At 41.0% G+C, this 19,531-nt stretch overlaps 2 protein-coding genes across 2 annotated transcripts; one reads left to right on the forward strand and one right to left on the reverse strand.

Moving 5' to 3' along the window:
- Positions 1-1,539: 1,539 nt before the first annotated feature.
- On the reverse strand, positions 1,540-12,822 carry LOC309702735 (uncharacterized protein). The gene is made up of 4 exons (XM_082527365.1): positions 12,732-12,822; positions 12,030-12,085; positions 11,563-11,925; positions 1,540-1,676 (listed from the first exon to the last, which is right to left on the reverse strand). The coding sequence occupies exons 2-4, from the start codon at positions 12,076-12,078 to the stop codon at positions 1,543-1,545; spliced, it is 546 nt and encodes a 181-aa protein (XP_082383491.1). The 5' UTR covers positions 12,079-12,085; positions 12,732-12,822; the 3' UTR covers positions 1,540-1,542.
- Positions 5,898-7,116, forward strand: LOC309702740 (histone H1-like). Its single transcript, XM_082527372.1, has one exon. It carries the CDS (start codon positions 6,015-6,017, stop codon positions 6,483-6,485), a length of 471 nt encoding a protein of 156 aa, XP_082383498.1. The 5' UTR covers positions 5,898-6,014; the 3' UTR covers positions 6,486-7,116.
- Positions 12,823-19,531: the final 6,709 nt, after the last annotated feature.

Below are 19,531 nucleotides of genomic sequence, written 5' to 3' on the forward strand. Positions count from 1 at the left end.
CAGACGAATGTTAATTCTTAAACTACTGAAAGAGTGTTATTTGTACTTTTTTGAGTTTGTTACTAATGTAATGGTTATTTTATTAAAATGTATGTAAAGTTGCTTTGTCACCACTTAAAATAATTAGAGGCTTATTTGTAAGAGCCATTCAATATTTCGTTTATAAAACATGGATCACCAGGGGGATTATATACTAAAGTATTCTCCTGTGTATAACTCATAATGATTTCCACTGAACTCTGTCTATTCAACAGGCTCAGAGCACTCTTGTTTTTCACTCATTGGAGAGTTCTGTGATGTCACTTCCTCTCACTCTCCAGTTTAGGTAGCAGCTAACTGCTAACATAACTATTGATCCAGTGCTGGGACAAATTTAGATTTCCACTTATGTTGATCAGAGAGGTACGGAGCCCCGCAGGGGACATGGGAGAGAAAAAAATTAAGACAGACTTTTGCGATATCTCGCAAAACAAACTTGGGATCTTGCAAAACTTTTGCGAGATCTCGCAAAACTTTTAGCCGCATTCTTCGGATGCCGGCTCGAAGCCAACCGGGAGGTCGAGGCACGATGTGCCGGGAAAGCGGTGTTCCACCCGGCTGTAGTAGGTCTCGACCTAAGAATGCGGCTAAAACTTTTGCGAGATCCCGAGTTTGTTTTGCGAGATCTCGCAAAAGTCCGTCTTAATTTTTTTTTCTCCCATGTCCCCTGCAGGGCTCCGTAGAGAGGAGCTCAATGTGTGAAAAACAAACAGCATCACTGCTCGGTGAATGAAACAGTTTGCATTATCTGATCTTCCAACAGAAAAACTTGACTAAAAACACAAAGATTATTTAATATTCATTTATTTTTATCCCTAATGTTTGCCTGACAGGAGCACAGCTCCAGTCCATTTACACAGATTTTTAATCTCACTGAGTTTCTCCTTGTAAAAATAACACTTTAAAGAATTTCAAATCAAATATTTAACATATTTTTAAATTTATAATCATACATTCATTTTAATCACAGGAAAAATAAACAACAGTAACATAGTGATAAACAGGTGATCATCCTGTAAACTCACCGTGTGCTGAACAAACTGCAGAAAACACAATATTTAAACCGTTTGAGTCAATGTTGGATTTTATTTCCACCAAACTCTGCAGGATCTGCAGGTTTTCATGTCTCTGCATAAAGACCCATCAACATGTGACAACAAAATATACAAATCCATCATATACACAGTATATATTATACAAATACACAGTTAATAGTTCACATTAAGGTCTGTGAGGTCGACATGATTCTCATCAGTAAAGTGAACATGGAGCAAATTTCATCTTCTGACTGAAAACCGACAGATTGACGAAGTTTCCTTTTGAATGAACAGACTTCCATGAAGTTCATGATTTTGTGGATCATGTCTCATTATTCTGTCCATCACGCTATTAAAGTGAACTCCAACAGTCTCGTTTACATTGTTGATCAAACTGTTTCCACTGCTTGATCTGATGACGTTTTCTGACATCTATTATTAGAGGAGTAGAAATCCTGTTTTCTATTCAGACAGTAAATGGATGAAAGCAGCAGAGAAGCAGCAGAGCTGCTGTCAGTCCACAGCAGAGGCCGATCCTTCCTTGTCTCTCTGTGTTTGATGTCTCAGGTTTTCTCTCAGGTTCAGGACAATCCCTCACTGCTGCAGAGACACAAACATCTGAGTCTCTCACATTTATTAAATAAATATCACTATTTGTCACGGTCTGGGGAAGTGAGGAAGGTGGACCCAAACGCACTATTGTGATAATAATAACAACAACAACGGATTGAATTTATATAGCGCTTTTCGAGACCCTCAAAGCACTTTACAATTTCACTATTCATTCACTCTCACATTCACACATTGGTGGAGGCAGCTACAGTTGTAGCCACAGCTGCCCTGGAGCTGACTGAGACATGGCACTATATTTACAGTGGAGCAAAAAGGGCAGCACAATAATCCCTGTGCGCTCCCTCGACTCCTGTGTCATATCTTCACCCAAAACGCTTTGCTCTGTGCTCTCTGCTCCCGTGTCCTCACACTCCCCATGCCTGCTGTCCACCTGTGTGCCACTCTTGTCCTCTTGGAGTCGACTTCAATGATCCTCTTAACCCTTTACAGCCGATCGGAGCGGGCACGCTCTGTTTTGCGTAACTATTTTTAAATCCCGGTAGCTCTGCAACCACGTAAGCTAGCGCAATCATTTTTTTTGCATATGAAACTGGAGGAGTTGTACTTGCATCTTATGCCATCAGCTTGTCCTAGGTCACAGTTTCCTTCCACATATAGCTTTGCAAAAACTGCATAAAAATCACTTGCAGCAACAAAAACATGATATTCCAGAAACACGCTTCGCCGATCCGATCAGCTGTTTGTAACACTTACTACGTCCATCAGCGCGAACTATCACATGACCGCATGACCTTACCGAAACCGGAAGTGACGTCATTTTGAGGAAATGTAGTTTTTTTTACCATCGTGGCCTCAAGAGCTTATACTTCTGTTTTTAAAAGTTATGTTTGACTTCATGACTTTCTGTGTCATTTCTGGGATGCTTAGGACTCATATTGCACTGCTGGAAATAGTTTATTTTGATGCATATGCTGTTATTTTGCAAATTTGCAGCATAATATTTATTTTCGTTTTTCCTGCAGTATATAAAAATTGGTGTATTTCAAAAATAAAACTATGAAGACACTTAAAATAAATTTCCTGTGGTGGGAAACTAGTTTGTGCAACTTTCTTGTATTTACAGTTTTGAGGGATAAGCCTCTTAAATTTCTCTAACTAGAAATATATGTTAAAAAAAACAAAAACGATTTTCAATTTTTTTGTAGTTTATTGCACTTTTTTGCAATTTATGTAATTACTATGCACCTAATGCAGACATATTATTAAAGTTTGGGCTATAATGGTTGTATTGATGTATAGCAACTTGAAATGCTCCCAAAAATGGCTCCACAGCATGTAAAAATATAATATAAGCTCTGGCGGACTTGGTTCTGTGGTAGGTCTTAAAGGGTCAAATAGCTCCCCCAACGAGCCTCATCAGTAGCAGGTACATGGCATGGTCTTCTGGTGTGGCCAGCCTCCAAGCTGGGCACCACCCACTAGGCCTGGAGGTGCCTGTCACCCAGCCTACTGGGCACCACCACATCGGCAAACACATGCACTCACTCACACCTGCCTAAGCATACATGCGTACAAGTGTTAGAGTTTGTATTGTTGATTGTCATTTATGCTTAGAAATATTTAACCATAGATGCTTAGAGGTGTATAATCAATTGTGTAGTGATAAGTTGTGTGATCTTTAACAGGCTACATAGGCTTGGTGTGCATTCCACACTAGAATGCACACCTACATCCTGGGAGCACGGGAAGAGGTCGCATCTTGTCTTAATTGTTTTATGGTAGGATTAACGTAGCTACGTCTGTTCTAGTCTAAGTGCTTTTCTGTTTAGATGAACTGCTGGACTTCCTCACCGGGGGGGGTCCAGTCTACCCTCTTCCTGACCAAGGATGTTTGACCCTTTGATCAGCAACACACACACACACACACACACACACACACACACACACACACACACACACACACACACACACAGGCAAGGTACTCTTTGTTTGTATGTAGACGTCGTATGTTAATGAACCTATGCATATTCATGTAACCTCAATAAAAGGACAGTGTTACGGGAGGACGGAGAGACCAACTGGAGTCAAGCGGTTGTCCGGTTCTCTCCCGTGCACGAGTAACATGAAGATGTTTGCCTACTTGCGTCTTGCTTGCAGTGTAATTATATTGTCTTAACGTTCCAGCGAATAGGTTCAAGCTACAAACCTAACATTAATTGGTCCTTCGATGCCGGAGCCCTGGAATCGCATTCACCGAGGGGAGGAGAGGCACGCTGAAAGACTGACGTCAGCCAGGAAGTTCCTGTGGATTCGCGGTCTGTCTTTTCTCCTCGATGAATGACGGTCGGCGGGATTCGGGCTGATATTACACTCTAAGCAACGCCAAGTAAGTTTAAAGAGGCCGACTCTATAACCGTGTCGTTGTGCAGTCTCCGCCATTTTGTGAGGCGTTGAGAAGTTCGCTGCTTTGTGGAGCGATAACTGGGTTAGTGTCCCGAAAAAGAAGTTTTGGTTAAATCGCCCAAGGGTCCCAAGCGTCCGGTGAGTGTCCGGTTTTGAAATCGCCCTGGGTGTGTGTCCCGAGCGTCCCTTCATTGGGTTTTGTCGCGCGAGTGGGTGAGCGTCCCACAACTGGGTCAGGGTCCCGAGCGGTCCGGTGTGAGTCCGGAGTAGGCCTATTTTGTGTTGTTGTCATTGTCGTCGTTGTCGTTGTCGTTGTTGTTGTTGTTGTTGTGTGTGAGTGTGTGCGGAGCAGAACATGTGGTCTGTGACACCGACTGTTGTTGTTATCATGGGTTTCTAAGCAACCAAGAGTGAGTTGGAGGGAGACAGACGTTTGTGCTGGACTTTGCTCCTGGCAGCTGACACAAAATGTTTATTCTTTAGCTTGCCCTGATCGACAACAGCCTGTGTGCCAGACCATAGACGTAATTGAGGTGGATAGTTGTTAAAAGTAATCTACATTAAGCTTGTGGTTGCTTAAATTCAGTACAATGACATGTGAGGTGAAGTGATATAGGTAAATATTTAAACTAATGAAGTGCATAGAGGCACTTGACCTGTGTGAAAGACTGTCGTCTTGTTATGAGCCATTGTTGAGATATAGAGCACATCTGTGAAAACAACTAAAATGCTCAACCCTGTATGAAACATCTAAAAATACATGATGGAGAAGCTGTGTTGAATATGTAAGTGTAAGACTTTGCCACTGTGGGCAGAGCATGCAACTACTGTGTGATGTCGCGTTGCAGTTTTGTTTTTGTTTTTTGAGCTGATGAGCAAGCTACACATTATCAGATCAAGAGCTGTCTGAGAACTACTCAAAGAGAGGGAAACAGAGAGTGTGCAGCGTTTCCATGAGCAGTTTTTCTGCACCTTGACTCGTGTGTAGAGTGTTCATAACATCAGCATCATGTTTTTGTTTATTTGTTTTGTTGGGTTGAAAATAATTAAATAAACTGGTGATCATGCTTATGGATCACCATGGCACATATCTCCAGCCATATGGTTTATTTATGCAGATGAAAAAGTGAGTGTGAATGTGTCTGACATCACAGTGTTTTTGTGCGCTGTGTAAAAGTAATTGCCTTTGATTGTGAGTGAGAGCGGTGATTCTGCAGGTCACCAGCTATTGTAACGAAAAAAAAAGAAAAAAAGAGTGAAAAAGAAAAATCATAGGAAAAAGGTTTTGTGTTGATCAACCAAAAAAAACAACTATAATTTCATTTTCTGCTTTTAAGAAAGGACTGTTCACAAAAACACAGAGCGAGAGAGAGAGAGAGATATGTGTTGATTAAGCAGTGATGATAATAATGAAATGTCTTAGTTTGTCACTTTCAGGTGAAAAGCAGACCTGAATCAATTTTCCACATGCAGCGGTCGGAAGAAAGTTATAGTTTAACATCATTGGAAACATGCAGGCCAAGTTTCTGGCTGACTTATTTACAGTGCCATGTGTTTCTCAACCTCACAAGCGAGCTCACTCCTCCCTGAAGATAAGGAATGCAGCTCCATGATAAAGAGACAGCAGCAAGTCCTGAGCACAAAAAGTCCCAGCAAAGCAGCAGCAATGTGGATAAACAGCAGCAGAAGAAGAAAGCAAACCCATCTTCCTGTCTGATTGGTTGAATTTCACGGAGGGGCGAGCAAGATGGCAGCGTGAAGAGGAGTTTTTGTTTGAGTTCTCAGCACGAGACACTTATTTGACGTCTTTCTGGCCTTCGGGACTTTTTTGGAGATCAGTGCGCTAAACTTGCTGGATCTGAGGCCAGGGTCTGCGGCGGCAGCATGTTGAAATGCTCAAAAAGGACTGAGTGACTCGGGCAAGCCACATGCGGCTAGCGACATGAAAGAAATGGACCCTTCATGATGCGTTCAACGTGCCAGCGCTGTGGTGGGAAAGGCTCCATCATAAACACGCCCTGCGCCGAGGTTCAGGCCAAGAAGAAGAAGACGATGACTTCCAAGCCCAAGAAGGTCGGCCTCAGCGTGGGCGAGCTGATTGTGAAAGCCGTGGCCGCTCTCAAGAAGGCTCTGGCTGCCGGAGGCTACGATGTGGACAAGAACAAGGCCCGTGTCAAGACCGCCATCAAGAGTCTGGTGGTGAAGGGCACTCTGGTGCAGACCAAGGGCACCGGGGCCTCCGGATCCTTCAAGATGAACAGGGTTACTGAGACCAAAGCTAAGACGCCCGCCGCGGCCAAAGCCAAGAAACCGGCAGCAGCTGCTAAGAAGTCGCCCAGGAAGGCAGCAGCAGCAGCACTTCAGCCACTAGCACGAAGTCAACCGCATCAGAGGACAATAGTGAGAGTGGCTGTGACTTCACTGTGCATGTGAAGAAAACGTTTGAGGAGAACTGAACAGTTGGAGTTTGACATTTGCCACCTGTGGAGTAAAATGGCAAGAAGAGACAGTGGGACACAGGACAAAGCTGAAGGAGAACTGCCGGCTGTTGGACTGTTGAAGTGGGAGAGGACAACAGAGTGAGAAGACTAGGTGAGAACACATAGGAATTATTTAATGTGGGAAATCAAAATTTGGGTTAGCAAACCTGGGGAAAAGAAAACTGACTGCTTAAGTTGGAAAATTGAGACGGAGTCTGAAACATTGCGAAAATAGAAACATATACAAAATCACACACACACAAGCAAAACATGCATTAACCCTACTAACAATTCCAAACACAAAATGACTCATGAAGACTCATAGCACATTAGTTAAGAAATGATTAAATAATAGCAGAGAAATGTGTAGGAAAGGCAGCTTTAAGAACATGCTCTGCTGGAGATGCAGCTCCACAGACATGCATTAGACCTGCCTAATAACACAAACACATGTAATGAAAATTAGCTTGTTATCTTTCATCAGTGTTACAATAGTGTCAATTTAGCAGACACTTGTTATCAAATGCTGAATTTATCCTAAAGAAAAAAAATTGACTCTCCAAGTTGCAGGACAACAATTTAACCTTTGTGGGAAAAAAAAAAAAAAAAAAAAAAAAATCCTGGTTTGACCAACCAGTGATCAGACAATAAATTTAGTTGTTAAAATGGTAAATTGGGAGAAGCTTCCTGCTTGATTGAGGCAGCACATGTAATTTACTGTATGAGGGAAATTGTCTTTTGTGATACTATTTTGAACATGCTTTTCTGTCGTCCTGTCAACTTAGTGGGTTAATAGCTGATATGCAAATTAGTTGATTGGTTTTAGATTAATGAAAGGTGACTGAATTCTAGTATGAGTGAATGAGATGTGTTGGAGTTTGTTGTGTGTTGAGTAGAGACTCTAAAACACTGAGTTTCCTGCTTTGATGTGCGAGTGATTCCTGTATTTAGATACACAACTCTGAATACATCAGAACGAACGTTTTTTGTGAAGTGCATGACAGCATGTCACATGTTTTATGATGAAGGGAAAAGGAAAATTGAATAAAATAGATCTGTGGCCTAAATGAGTGAAGAGCACAGACCTGGTAATTAAACTCATAGCTAATAAGACATTAGGATTATGTTGTGTGTTGTGCAGCTGATGGTTGATTTGGAGTGAATCTAGCTGATGATTTTTCTTTTGTTGTGAAGTTGAGCCTGCCGATTAGTATGATGGTATGATGAACCATGCTAATGGTATGATTTACCTGAGATGAGGAGTTTGTGTCATGACTTAACAAGGCCTTTTTATTTTGATACTTTCACAGTGCACTGAAAGTTTTGTTTGATAATCTCTGTTCTTTAAGCAGATCTGCACGTCGGGAATTAAAAGCGCTACACGTCGTCGAGAAAATTGTGCCAAGTGAGTTCTCCACATTTAAATGGACTCTGGAGAAAGCCACTTATTTGGGACAATTATTAAATGACAGTCCCAGTCCAAAAGGATTCAGCGATGTAATCCAAACTAAAGTTCTTCTTTTTCTTTTTGAAATGACGTCATTTTGCTGAGAGTGGAAACTAAATGCGACGATAGGTTCCACTATCAGCAAAGAAAGAAAGAATGAATGCATGAATGAGTGAGTGAAAGGAAAACAAACTGACTGACTGGTAAAAGCTGACAAAAGTTGACAAGACTTTACTGATGTAACACGACTGTGTGAAGTTGACCCCCGCCTGGCAGGGGTGCAGATGAGTCTGTGTGTGCTTCCCTTTACAGAAGCAGAAAGATGACAGCAACACTCGAGGTTGCGTGATGATTTAACATTTTAAATGCCATTTTCTGTGTCTGTGAATTTACTATGTGTGTGTCATTCACTAGCTTGTGTGCTCACAGAGATAACTATGACAAAGTATGCATACGCCTGCGCAAGCGCTAACATTTGCATTTTCGTTTTTACAGCATTACGGTTCTTCATGTGTTTGATCATGTGATTTATAGGAATACTGGCTAATGTTTCTCTACTACAAGATTTCTGGGTTTATGTGTGAAGAAAACTGTAGTTACAGGCTATATGTTGATGGAGAAATTAATATAGTTTGAGACATACTGTGATGAGACCAGTGTTACTTTTTCCACAGCGAGTGTTAACTTTATGGTGTTTTATGGCACCTCTGGAATGTGGATGGCCGACGCCTGCCCACCAGGATGGTCAATGTGTATTGCTAATGTTTGTTTTTCTGAGACTGCATTTAGAAGAATCAGCTGAAGCGGACAAGTGACATGAGTAAAACAAATAAGAGATTACGGTATTTATGGAATAGTTTATTATGGGCTCATTTGCTGGCCACTTTTGAACCCATAATAATAATATATGAGTGGAGTGACTTTGTTTAAGAGAAGTCACTGATTACATTAATGTTAACGGAGTACATGGGATAATCCATGTCTGAGGTGAATTAGGGTAATAGTTGTAGTTACTGATTTGAGAAAACCTGCACATGACACTTGTCTTGCTGATGTTGAATGCTTATTACTCTTATGATACAATTGTTTACAGGTATGAAGTTTGATTTCACTTCCAGATTTTGCTTTCCAGGCCGTGATGGTGTGTATGCAGGCTCCTGGGAGAGCCAGGTGTTAAGCAAACTTAATATGCAACACACGCTAACATCTTTTATTGCAGGGTTACGGAGCTACTCCAGAGGAGATGCCCTGATGTTGCCTGGGACATGATCTAGCTAATCTTTTTCTTTAAGACAGGGATCCAGGTTTGGTGAGTTGACGCATGGGAATGTCCATGCGTCAAGAGGTGGAGTGCAAGGATTAACATTAAACAATGTTTACTATTATTGTTGCAGTGATTTGTGTGATTAGCCGTTTATTTACAAGTATTAAACCTATGCAAGTGGTGCATCCATGTTCAGATGAGGCTTTGATGGCCTATAAGTGAAGTTCACTGAACTAAAGAATGTGGTTTGATGATTGTTGACATGCTCTCCAAATAGAAGTTTTTCTTCTTAGCAAGGAAATACAGGTGCAGCAGTAATCTCCTGAGAAATCTTCAGAGGCCCAGTGAGAAGCGTGAACCATTCCAGGCATAGCCGACAGCCAGGCAGTGGTTGAGGTCAAAGGTCAAGCTGGTTGGGGCCCATCATGAGATCAGATCTTGGAGCCACAGCAAGGACCATGAAACTGCCTGCAAAATAGAGGAGAGGATCGTCCACAAGATGGGAGGCCAGGAGAGAGGCTTCAGGAGGATCAGAGATCATCTTCAGCACAGCAGACATGACACGGAGAGCTGTGCTACTGAGTTTCCAGGAGGTTTTAAATAAAATGAAAGATTCAATATTGATGCTGAGGAAGACAACTAAGGTGTACGACGTGCTCTGCCTTAAACCTTCAGCAGCGTTGGAACATGAAAACTCGTGGGATGAGGGGAGCGTGCCAAGCTCCATCGACAGCGCAGAAGGAGTTCGAGGATGACATCATGATTCTGTGAAAGCACAGGAACCAGAAGCTATGGTGGTGATGACAGCAGTTTCCTATGAACATCACCTAATGCTGTGCCACTATACTGTGCATACGATGACACTCTGAAGGCTGCTGGGATCATAACAGCAGTAAGACAACTGAACCCTGCACCCTTTCCACAGAGGTGTTTCTCTGCAGAGCGTGGACAATTAAGGAGTCATAAATATCCCCCTCACAAGACGAAGGTCTGAAGTCAGGTGATGGGGGCTGGTAAGAGGCCATAAAACTAGAGTGCTGAGAGGTCTGCAGCTTTGGAAATAGCTGAGACCCATGTTGACGAACAACAAAACCAACTGGTATGTTTGAATGTTTATTCTACATACATTTGGACTCTGGTCCTATGGACAACGAAACAACTAGAAGAGACATTCATGACGCCCTGCAGAACTCAAACCACTCTGCAGAGAGACATGTGATTTGCACACCCGGAGGAAGCATCACCAAGCTGGGATGTTTTTGAAAATGTTACTTTTTTATTTTCACTATTAAATTAACAATTTCTTTGGTTGCTCGTAAGATGCAGTTTGCCATGAGATGAGCTCAATGAATGGGGTAACTGCTAATACATTTGTTAAACTGTGTACTTTTGCAATAATTTAGGGTGATTTGACATATGCTGAGTATAAAAATGTTTGCATTGAAACTGTCAGACATGAGGTATTCATAACTGGGAACTTTTCTAGCATAAAGGTCAAAAACGGGGGAATGTTAGAGTTTGTATTGTTGATTGTCATTTATGCTTAGAAATATTTAACCATAGATGCTTAGAGGTGTATAATCAATTGTGTAGTGATAAGTTGTGTGATCTTTAACAGGCTACATAGGCTTGGTGTGCATTCCACACTAGAATGCACACCTACATCCTGGGAGCACGGGAAGAGGTCGCATCTTGTCTTAATTGTTTTATGGTAGGATTAACGTAGCTACGTCTGTTCTAGTCTAAGTGCTTTTCTGTTTAGATGAACTGCTGGACTTCCTCACCGGGGGGGGTCCAGTCTACCCTCTTCCTGACCAAGGATGTTTGACCCTTTGATCAGCAACACACACACACACACACACACACACACACACACACACACACACACACACACACACACAGGCAAGGTACTCTTTGTTTGTATGTAGACGTCGTATGTTAATGAACCTATGCATATTCATGTAACCTCAATAAAAGGACAGTGTTACGGGAGGACGGAGAGACCAACTGGAGTCAAGCGGTTGTCCGGTTCTCTCCCGTGCACGAGTAACATGAAGATGTTTGCCTACTTGCGTCTTGCTTGCAGTGTAATTATATTGTCTTAACGTTCCAGCGAATAGGTTCAAGCTACAAACCTAACAACAAGCATACAAGCAAACACACACACGGACAGCAGCACAGTGCACACACATTTCTAAGAAATATAAAAAAGTCCATAACTGCTCAGGGACCCTTGGACGCTCAAGGCCCAGTCCCCAGTTTATACAAAATAGGTTTCTGTACTGAACATGCCATTAAATTTTTATTAAATCAACTTACCAGTGACGTTTAGCCAAGATCTGCCAGATCTTAACCTATAATCACTCTTCACTTTACAAACGTACCGACCCGAGTCATCAGTCCTGAGTCTGGACAGTTGAAGTCTGATTCGTCCTTCTCTGAGGGCGTCTTTGTCACTCTGGACTCGTCCTGAAAACTTTTCATCCTGAGACTCTGACACCTCAACACCTTCATGAACATGATGCAGGATTAAACGTTTAACCACAGTTATCAGTTCACAGAGGATGTTGAGAGTTTTGGTGGATCTGTCAGGTTTGGTGGTGAACGTCCACTCCAGTGTGATGTTGTGGTTCTCCTCTGCCTGATAGCAGGTCTGTGTCACATTGACTACAAATGATCCTGTTGAGGAGACAGAGAGGGAAAGAGAGGAGCAGACACACTGAGAACTGGAACAAATCTGTTGTTGAGCTTTATTTGGAGTTCATAAAGTGAAGCTGTAAACTAACCAGAGACACATGAGGTGAGGATGATGAGCAGCAGGATCCTGCAGATCATCTTCTCCCTGTGAGAGGAGACAGAGGTGAAGAGTCATCAACACATGAGGTCAAAGGTCAGGCAGTGCAGCTAGAAGATGGAAAATCTGACTTTATTCACTCATTTCAAGATCTGCAAACAAACACAAGGAGAAACTGCAGAAATATCAAAGCAGGCTTAAAATCATTTAGAAACAGTTTTGTAGTTACAGAGTTTGTCCACCAGGAGAAAAAAAACAATTTTTGTGTTCTTCTTATAAAAAATTAACCTCAAACTGATGCCTCATGCAAATATAGCACAGTGTTATATAAACCTCATTACTTTTATAGGAATGATCACAATACAAAGAAACTGTTTCTCCAAGCTGACAGTAAAATATAAAGCGTAACTCATAAAATCTGCCTCTGTGAGTTCTCACATTACAGTGAAATCAGAAATGACATCATCACTTGTTCAACTTTGTAAAAAATGATGATCGATTGATCAAAGAGAGAGAGAGGAGAAAAGAAAGACAAACTGTCTGAAAGTAAACGATGCAAACAGTCTGTATTTCACTGTAACATCAGCTGGTAAAATAATAACATTATATCTAATGATAATGAGAGCAGAGATTTCACTTTCAACACTCTCAGAGACGTTTGACATAAAAAAAGAGTTACAGATAAAATACTTACTGATGCTGTCTGCTCTTCTTTATACCCACATTCTGCACACACGAACATCCACGGACAGATTTCACTGACTGAGCTGGAAGGAACAGAGTTACTTATATAGCTAACCTCTGCTCCGCCTACACGCCATGCCAAAACGCACTTATACATGGTTGGTGGAAAGCTGACGCAAATTCATCGTTTCCACCTTCGTATATAAGCGCTCTGCTGGCTCCAGCTTAGTCAGTGAAATCTGTCCGTGTATGTTGGAACACTAGGTCTATATAATGTGCTACAACAGGGAACTCCAGCGCAGTCCGTATAATTTGTCCGTGTCTATATTGGTGTTTTACAGCAGGAAGTGTTTATCTAACAACCATTTTGACATTTCTGCTTCAGTTTTGGTTTTTGCTTCAAACTCGTTTCACGTATTAACATTTTTTTATTTTTCCGGACTTAAAGAAAATGTTTGATTCCAGATGAATCGACTCTCGTGTTTCCTCCTTTTTACTCGGTGTGAATCAAAGCCGTTCATGTTTTACATTAACTTGTTTTTCTTGTCTTTCTGATCAGTCTTTAATTTCTAGCCAGCAGCTTCTTCCTCCTCTGAGTCTTTCTCACTGCTGCTGACAGTCACTTCGTTCTTCAGCTGATCATTAAATTATTAATGTGAACAACAGGGACAGCTCGCTGCTCGCTCTCTTTAAACTGGTGAGTTTGGCTCTTTCTATTTTTCATGTTCAGTCCTTTAAAACATCTTTAATGTTAAAATATAAAACTCAGCAGGATTTCATGTTAGAATTTTTTTCAACCCATCTACTTCCGCTTATCACTTTATTCCGGGTCTGGAGCCTGTCCCAGCTGTCTTTGGGCGGAAGGCAGGATACGTCCTGAGCTGGTCGGGACTTCTTAGTGATCCAGAGGAAGCCCATTAATTACACTATTATTAAACCAGCTTTTATATTTTGACTCTGGTCCTTCGTCAGCTTTTGGACCAATCACAGCTGTGAAGTTTTGAAAATTTAAAGTGCGCATTGAGGAAACAGAGCAGTTCAGTCCTTGAACCTTTCAAACAAATAAAATCTTTATTCAGAGTTTAAACTCAGTGTTGCTGCTTCCTGTGGATATTTATTTAGGTCTTAGAGGGAAATCTGTTCCAACTCAGTCCTGAAATGTGTTTTTATCTCAACATTTAAGCATCCTTCTTTGTTTTTGTCACGAGTTCTGATGCAGTATTGAAACACATCATGTTATACGCTCTTACTTCGTGGATGGAAAAATGTTTGTTCATTGAATGATTTTCAGCTGATTCTGAGAAACACAAACACTACTCCCCTACAAGAAAAAAAAAGAAGAAACGTTTTATTAATTTTAATTTGTTTAAAAGAAGTCCGACTGATCAATAATCAATAATAATAAAACGAGTCAGCCAGGAGTGAAATGTTGGTGATAATCCCTGAAAGTTCAGCAGGTCAAAGTAAAGCTGCAGGATCGTCTGTAAACTGTGGTGATGTTTGCAAGAAACTGAAAATAAGATGGTGTCTGTAACAGAGCAGGAAACAGTGAGCTTTCAGCGCCACCATCTGGACAGACAGCCTCATTTCAACTCAGACTGTAGCTGAGTGTTGATGTTCAAACTGCAGCATTTCTGTGAGATTCTTTGAATGTTACTTTGTACATTTGGTGAAGCTGTTGCTGCTGTGATGCTCCTCCTCTATAACACTCATAAGTCAGCATATTACCTGTTCTGTTTATTTCCTGTATTTACCTCTGAATCTGTTCACACAGATGATTCCTGTGATGAGAAGCTGTTATCAAATGATTTATATTCTCTATGAACTTTTCTGTGATAGAAAATGATTCAAACTAAACTCAATAAAACACTTTGTAACTCTGTAAACACAAATGTGAATCTATTATTTCCTACAGTGTTAAAGTTGAATCAATGCAGAAAATCAGAGTTTGTCCTGACTGTTGGAGCATGGAGGGATTGTGTTTTCCAGATGTGTTCCAGATGCTGCTGTTTGGTTCATATAGTTCTTTCCTTCCATGAATCCAACATGTGAATGTTTGAATGATGGAATCAGTCACTCAGTGAATGTTTTCAGTCCACTGGGACCTTGTTTGGTCTCCATGTAGAAGAGCTGAGGTTCCTGTGATGATCCTGTTCTGGAAGCAGAATAAAGTCCAGCAGGTAACCAGACAGCAGCTCATCTTTGTGTCCTTCACACTCAAAGTTCATGTCAAGTGAAAGCAAAGCATCACTTCCTGTAATTATAACTGAATGCATGTCATAGTTGTGAGACTAGTTGTTGTTTGTTGCTACAGTTAAATAGTCTAAAGTGGTTTTCTAACATTAAATCAGATGCATCACATGCTGTATTATACTGTAGTTTACTGATTCTTTGCATCAGCATTTTACTGGAATAACAATAAAACAAATCAAATCTAATCTGAACATCAGAAAAATTGCATGCACATTATACATGTTCAGTGTAATATAACGAACATCGTGCTGCTGTATTTATCAGTGACTTATCCTGACTCAGGTGATCAGGTGCAAGCACACTCTGGGTTTGTAGCATTTTTGTTTGTATTTGTAAGATTGTATATTTATTATGTATTTTTAAGAAATAAAACAATAAACAGTCATAAGAGAGACAACAGGCTCAGAGTCCTCTTGTCTCATTGGAGAGTTCTGTGATGTCACTTCCTCTCACTCTCCAGTTTAGGTAGCAGCTAACTGCTAACAAACCTACTGATTCAGTGCTTTGACAAATTTAGATTTCATCCACTTAAGTTGAGCAGAGAGGAGCTCACTGTGTGAAAAACAAACAGCATCGCTGCTCGGTGAATGAAACTCAGTGTGGAAAACAGTTTGCATTATCTGATCTTCCCACAGCAAAACGTCACTAATACCACAAAGATTATATTATGTTCAACACGCTCAGTCATTTGTATTTTTATCCTTAATGTTTGCCAGAAAGGAGGACAGCTCCAGTCATTTTCAGGATATATTTAGGTACAAGACGACCATTACAGCAGGAAGAATACAAACAATAAACAACATAAAAGAATAATTTTCACAGTGGAAGAATCTTTTAAAAAGACGTCTCATGCTGTTTACAGTGTAAGCTTCAGTTTTCATGACCAACCAATGAAAAACAAACAAACAAACAAAGAGAGCCTTGTACAAATTTAACAAAGGTTTTTATTAAAAGAGTTCAGGACATGGCACCTGTGAGCTGTACAGGTATTTCTCTTTTTCATTTTCCCTCACTTATGGGTACAAACATGGTATAAACACACTATTTCTTAAGGCCTGTGTTGTGCAATAATGGTTTCCTGCCACATAAAGCAAAGTGTAGCATGGTGTGACATTGATAGAAATGCAGAATGACAAACTACAGCACAGGACATGCAGAGCAGCGATCAGCTCAGCACAAATTCTGTCTCATTTACTCAACCTGGCAGTCAGCTCAGGGCGTGCTCTTCCTATGTGAAAAGGGCTTTAAGAATAAGTCTATGACATACATGATGTATAAATATATAATCACTGAAACCAGCTAACTAATACACAAACAGAGCTTCTTTTATGCCTTATTTGTAGGTGATCAGCACAGACAGGGACCTTTCCCATGTTAGGTGAATGTGCTGATCACCACACTCACAGGTCTTTTTCTAGCTCCATATTTTCATTCTTGGACTTCACTGCAGGAGCTTGAGATGAGACTTTTTAACCCCACCTGCTTTTAACCCAGGTTCTTCTGATTGGCTTTGCTTCAGAAAAAGGATTTCACAGCAGCTGGATGGACTTTTGTGCAGTCACAGCCGTGTGTTTGAGATGGCCAAGACTGAAACTAGATTATGTTGATTATTATTATATGTTATAGGTGATACTGTGCTGCTGTTCTGTGTCCACATTTCTGTATAGGCAGGTGTAACCGAGTGTTAAAAATGGGATTGAAAGTATAAATATTCATACGATTGTGTTTTCTACACCTACAAGTACTCTGTTGTCATACACCCTTGGCTCCTACGAATCTAGAACCTGTCTGATCTGGTCCATATTTCCCTTCTGTCTTCGTACTGTGGTTAAAGGTAACTATACTGCCGTACTACAGGCAAAGAAGGCAAGAAGTAGCACTAACAGGTAGGGATGGGTATCGTTTAGGTTTTATCCAATACCGGTGCCAAATCGGTACTTTTGAAACGGTGCCGGTGCTTCAACGGTGCTCAAACCTGTGCTTAAAGAATGGAGAACACAAACTTTGTCCAAAAACCTCTCATGTTCAGCTGTTTTTTTTTTGTTTTTTTTTTGTAAAAAGATAACAATGTTAGCCCTTTCTGGCTAACTCAGACGGAACTCAGTAGTTATTTTACAAAACCTTTATTCACCTTCAGTTACAGATGCACCTTCCAGAAAGGGAGATATACAGGGCCGGTGTCCCTCTGCAGATCTCAACTTCTTTGTCTGTTACAACCAGTCTTATAGAAGCGACCCGCCCATCGTAAAACCCACATGATGTGTTATAAACCCAAAATACCGTGTGTTTGTGTATGTATGTGCGAGCATGTGAGTACCTGTGTGTGTGCGTACCTGTGTGTGCACGTGAGTAAGTGTGTGTGTGTGTCGTAACAGTTAAAGCACTGGGTGTGTGTCTCTGTATATGTGACTTCCTGCCGGTCATAAAAGTCCATCTCCCCTCCAGACCACAATTAGACCATGTGACAGTTATGAGCTTTTATTACATTCGGGGACAACAAGGGTAACAGACTCCTCCTCTCTTTCCTATCTGTTCCATACAGTCCTATCATCCCCCAACTGTAGCTTCCTGTCTCCTTTTATGACAGGCAGACCCCCAGTGTCAATAAATTCCTCTCCCTCTACACAATTACACACACTCTCAGGCCTATAGCTAAACCAAACTAAAACACACACACATTCACAAATCCTTCCCTATTCCTCTGATCTACAGCTCGACCATCTCATCTAAGCAAATTTAAGCTCATTATATTCTAATAATTGTTTTCTTGTACTCACAAATGGAGTTGAAGTTTGTTTGGGATCTGAATTGCTCTGTAGTTTATATCACAGGAGCACATCTCAGATTTGTTTTAATGTCATCAGGAGGCTGGCTTAATCTTCCCAGCAGCCTCTTGTACACAGAAAGGGTAAATTTGTGTGTTACAAGAACAACACACAAATAGATTACACACAACATTTTTTCCTCCTGTACATCATTCCTGTTTTACTGTTGTCTTCAAACATTACTCATGAAACCACCCCACAATAACAACAGTGCCTTTCTTGGACGTTACTGAAAACTGAACTGAAGCTGTAGTGAACACAAACAGAGGAACAAACTGGCTGATGTAACCTGACCTCAGGCAGCCGGGCGTGACAGCTGTGTTTGCATATGAAACTACACTTGGTTCCGTGTCCTGTAAGGACTGATGAAACAGGTACAGAGTGAAAGAAGGACACACAGCAAACGTCTGTATTTTACCTTTCATTTATTTTCTTTCCTGCTACTAATGAATTATTAGCCAGCCAGCTTTCTTGTGAACAATGTTAAATATTTCTGTTAGTGCACATCATCATGTGAAGCTGAGGTTGATTATATGGGATAATGTTGTCCTCTGAAAGAGACTCGTGACCACAAAACCTTTGAGAACCTCTTTTCTGGACCGAGGAGACTGAAGGTTTCCCACTGCAGGCAGAACAGACTCTGTTGGAAGGACTAAGGTGAGACATGAACCATGAATTTGTTTTGTTTTTTGTTCTGTTTTGTTTTCAGACATTTGTTATTTAAGTTCATCATGGTTGACATGACTGTTAATGCCTCTGGATGAGCTCTCTGTGTAGTTTATCATATTTGATTCGGGTTGGTTGGGTCATTTCTGGTAGCAGGGCTCTAGACTGCAACCAATTGAGTCGCAAATGCAACTAAATTTTTCAATGGTGCCACAAAAAAAAAAATCCTATGTCGCAGGTCTCCACAACTCTGAAAGTCTCCGTGTGATCAACAACAAACACACATCATGCCCATATTGTGGTCTAAACCAATCTGAGATAGTCAGGAGCAGGACCTCTCTGATTGGCCGTGGTCAGATATTCCTGTAGTCCTTCGCGTGTACGTTTGAAAGTGCAGGTGGATAGAGAGAGGTGAGTAGCCTGAATAAAGTGAGAGCAGGTGAGAGCAGGTAAATGGATTCCACACAAAGACATAAACACAGAGCGCGGACCCGACGCATCAGAATCAGCTTTCTCTTTCTCGGCTTTCTCACCCGACGGCCGTAAATGGACACGCCGTCAGGGCTGGAAGCCGACAGCTCACTGATTCTGATGCGTCCCTGATTCTGGGTAGTGAAATGTGTAATTCAAAACTTTGTCGGGACGCAGAGTCCTACAGTTCTTAAGAAAATTAATATTCAATTAAAATGTTAAACACTCTTCAGTAAGTGGATAATTTATGTTTTGCTGTTTAAAACTTTCACTTGATAGATGAAATTCAGTAGCCAGGGGCAGGAAATTCAGCAAAACATCAGAACAAAGCAGTGACATTATAAACTTGTTTAACTAGTCGGACAGTGTGGGCGTGTCATCCGGTTACAGTGAGCAGCTGTATTCAAATCATTAACATCTAAGAAATAAACAAGGAAGTGAGCTAACACACCAATGGTGGACACTTCGTGAGCTTTGAATTATTTTCATTTTGTCTCTTTCAAAAATGATTTTATTTTTCATTTTTTGTTGTTTATAAAATTCTTTTTAATGTATTATTTTAAGATGTGTCTTTAAAACCTGCAGTGGTTACACA

This window comes from Aulonocara stuartgranti (assembly GCF_965226115.1).
Source record: "Aulonocara stuartgranti genome assembly, chromosome: 3".
Taxonomy (NCBI): Eukaryota; Metazoa; Chordata; class Actinopteri; order Cichliformes; family Cichlidae; genus Aulonocara; species Aulonocara stuartgranti.

Bases quoted from the DNA above. Each gene is read 5' to 3' on its own strand.
- LOC309702735 (XM_082527365.1), bottom strand. From the start codon at position 12,078: ATGATCTGCAGGATCCTGCTGCTCATCATCCTCACCTCATGTGTCTCT. The intron at 11,926-12,029 runs GTTAGTTTACAG...CTGTCTCCTCAA, and splicing joins CCTCACCTCATGTGTCTCTG to CAGGATCATTTGTAGTCAAT. The intron at 1,677-11,562 runs GTAAGTTGATTT...GTGTCTCTGCAG, and splicing joins ATCTTGGCTAAACGTCACTG to CAGTGAGGGATTGTCCTGAA.
- LOC309702740 (XM_082527372.1), top strand. From the start codon at position 6,015: ATGATGCGTTCAACGTGCCAGCGCTGTGGTGGGAAAGGCTCCATCATA.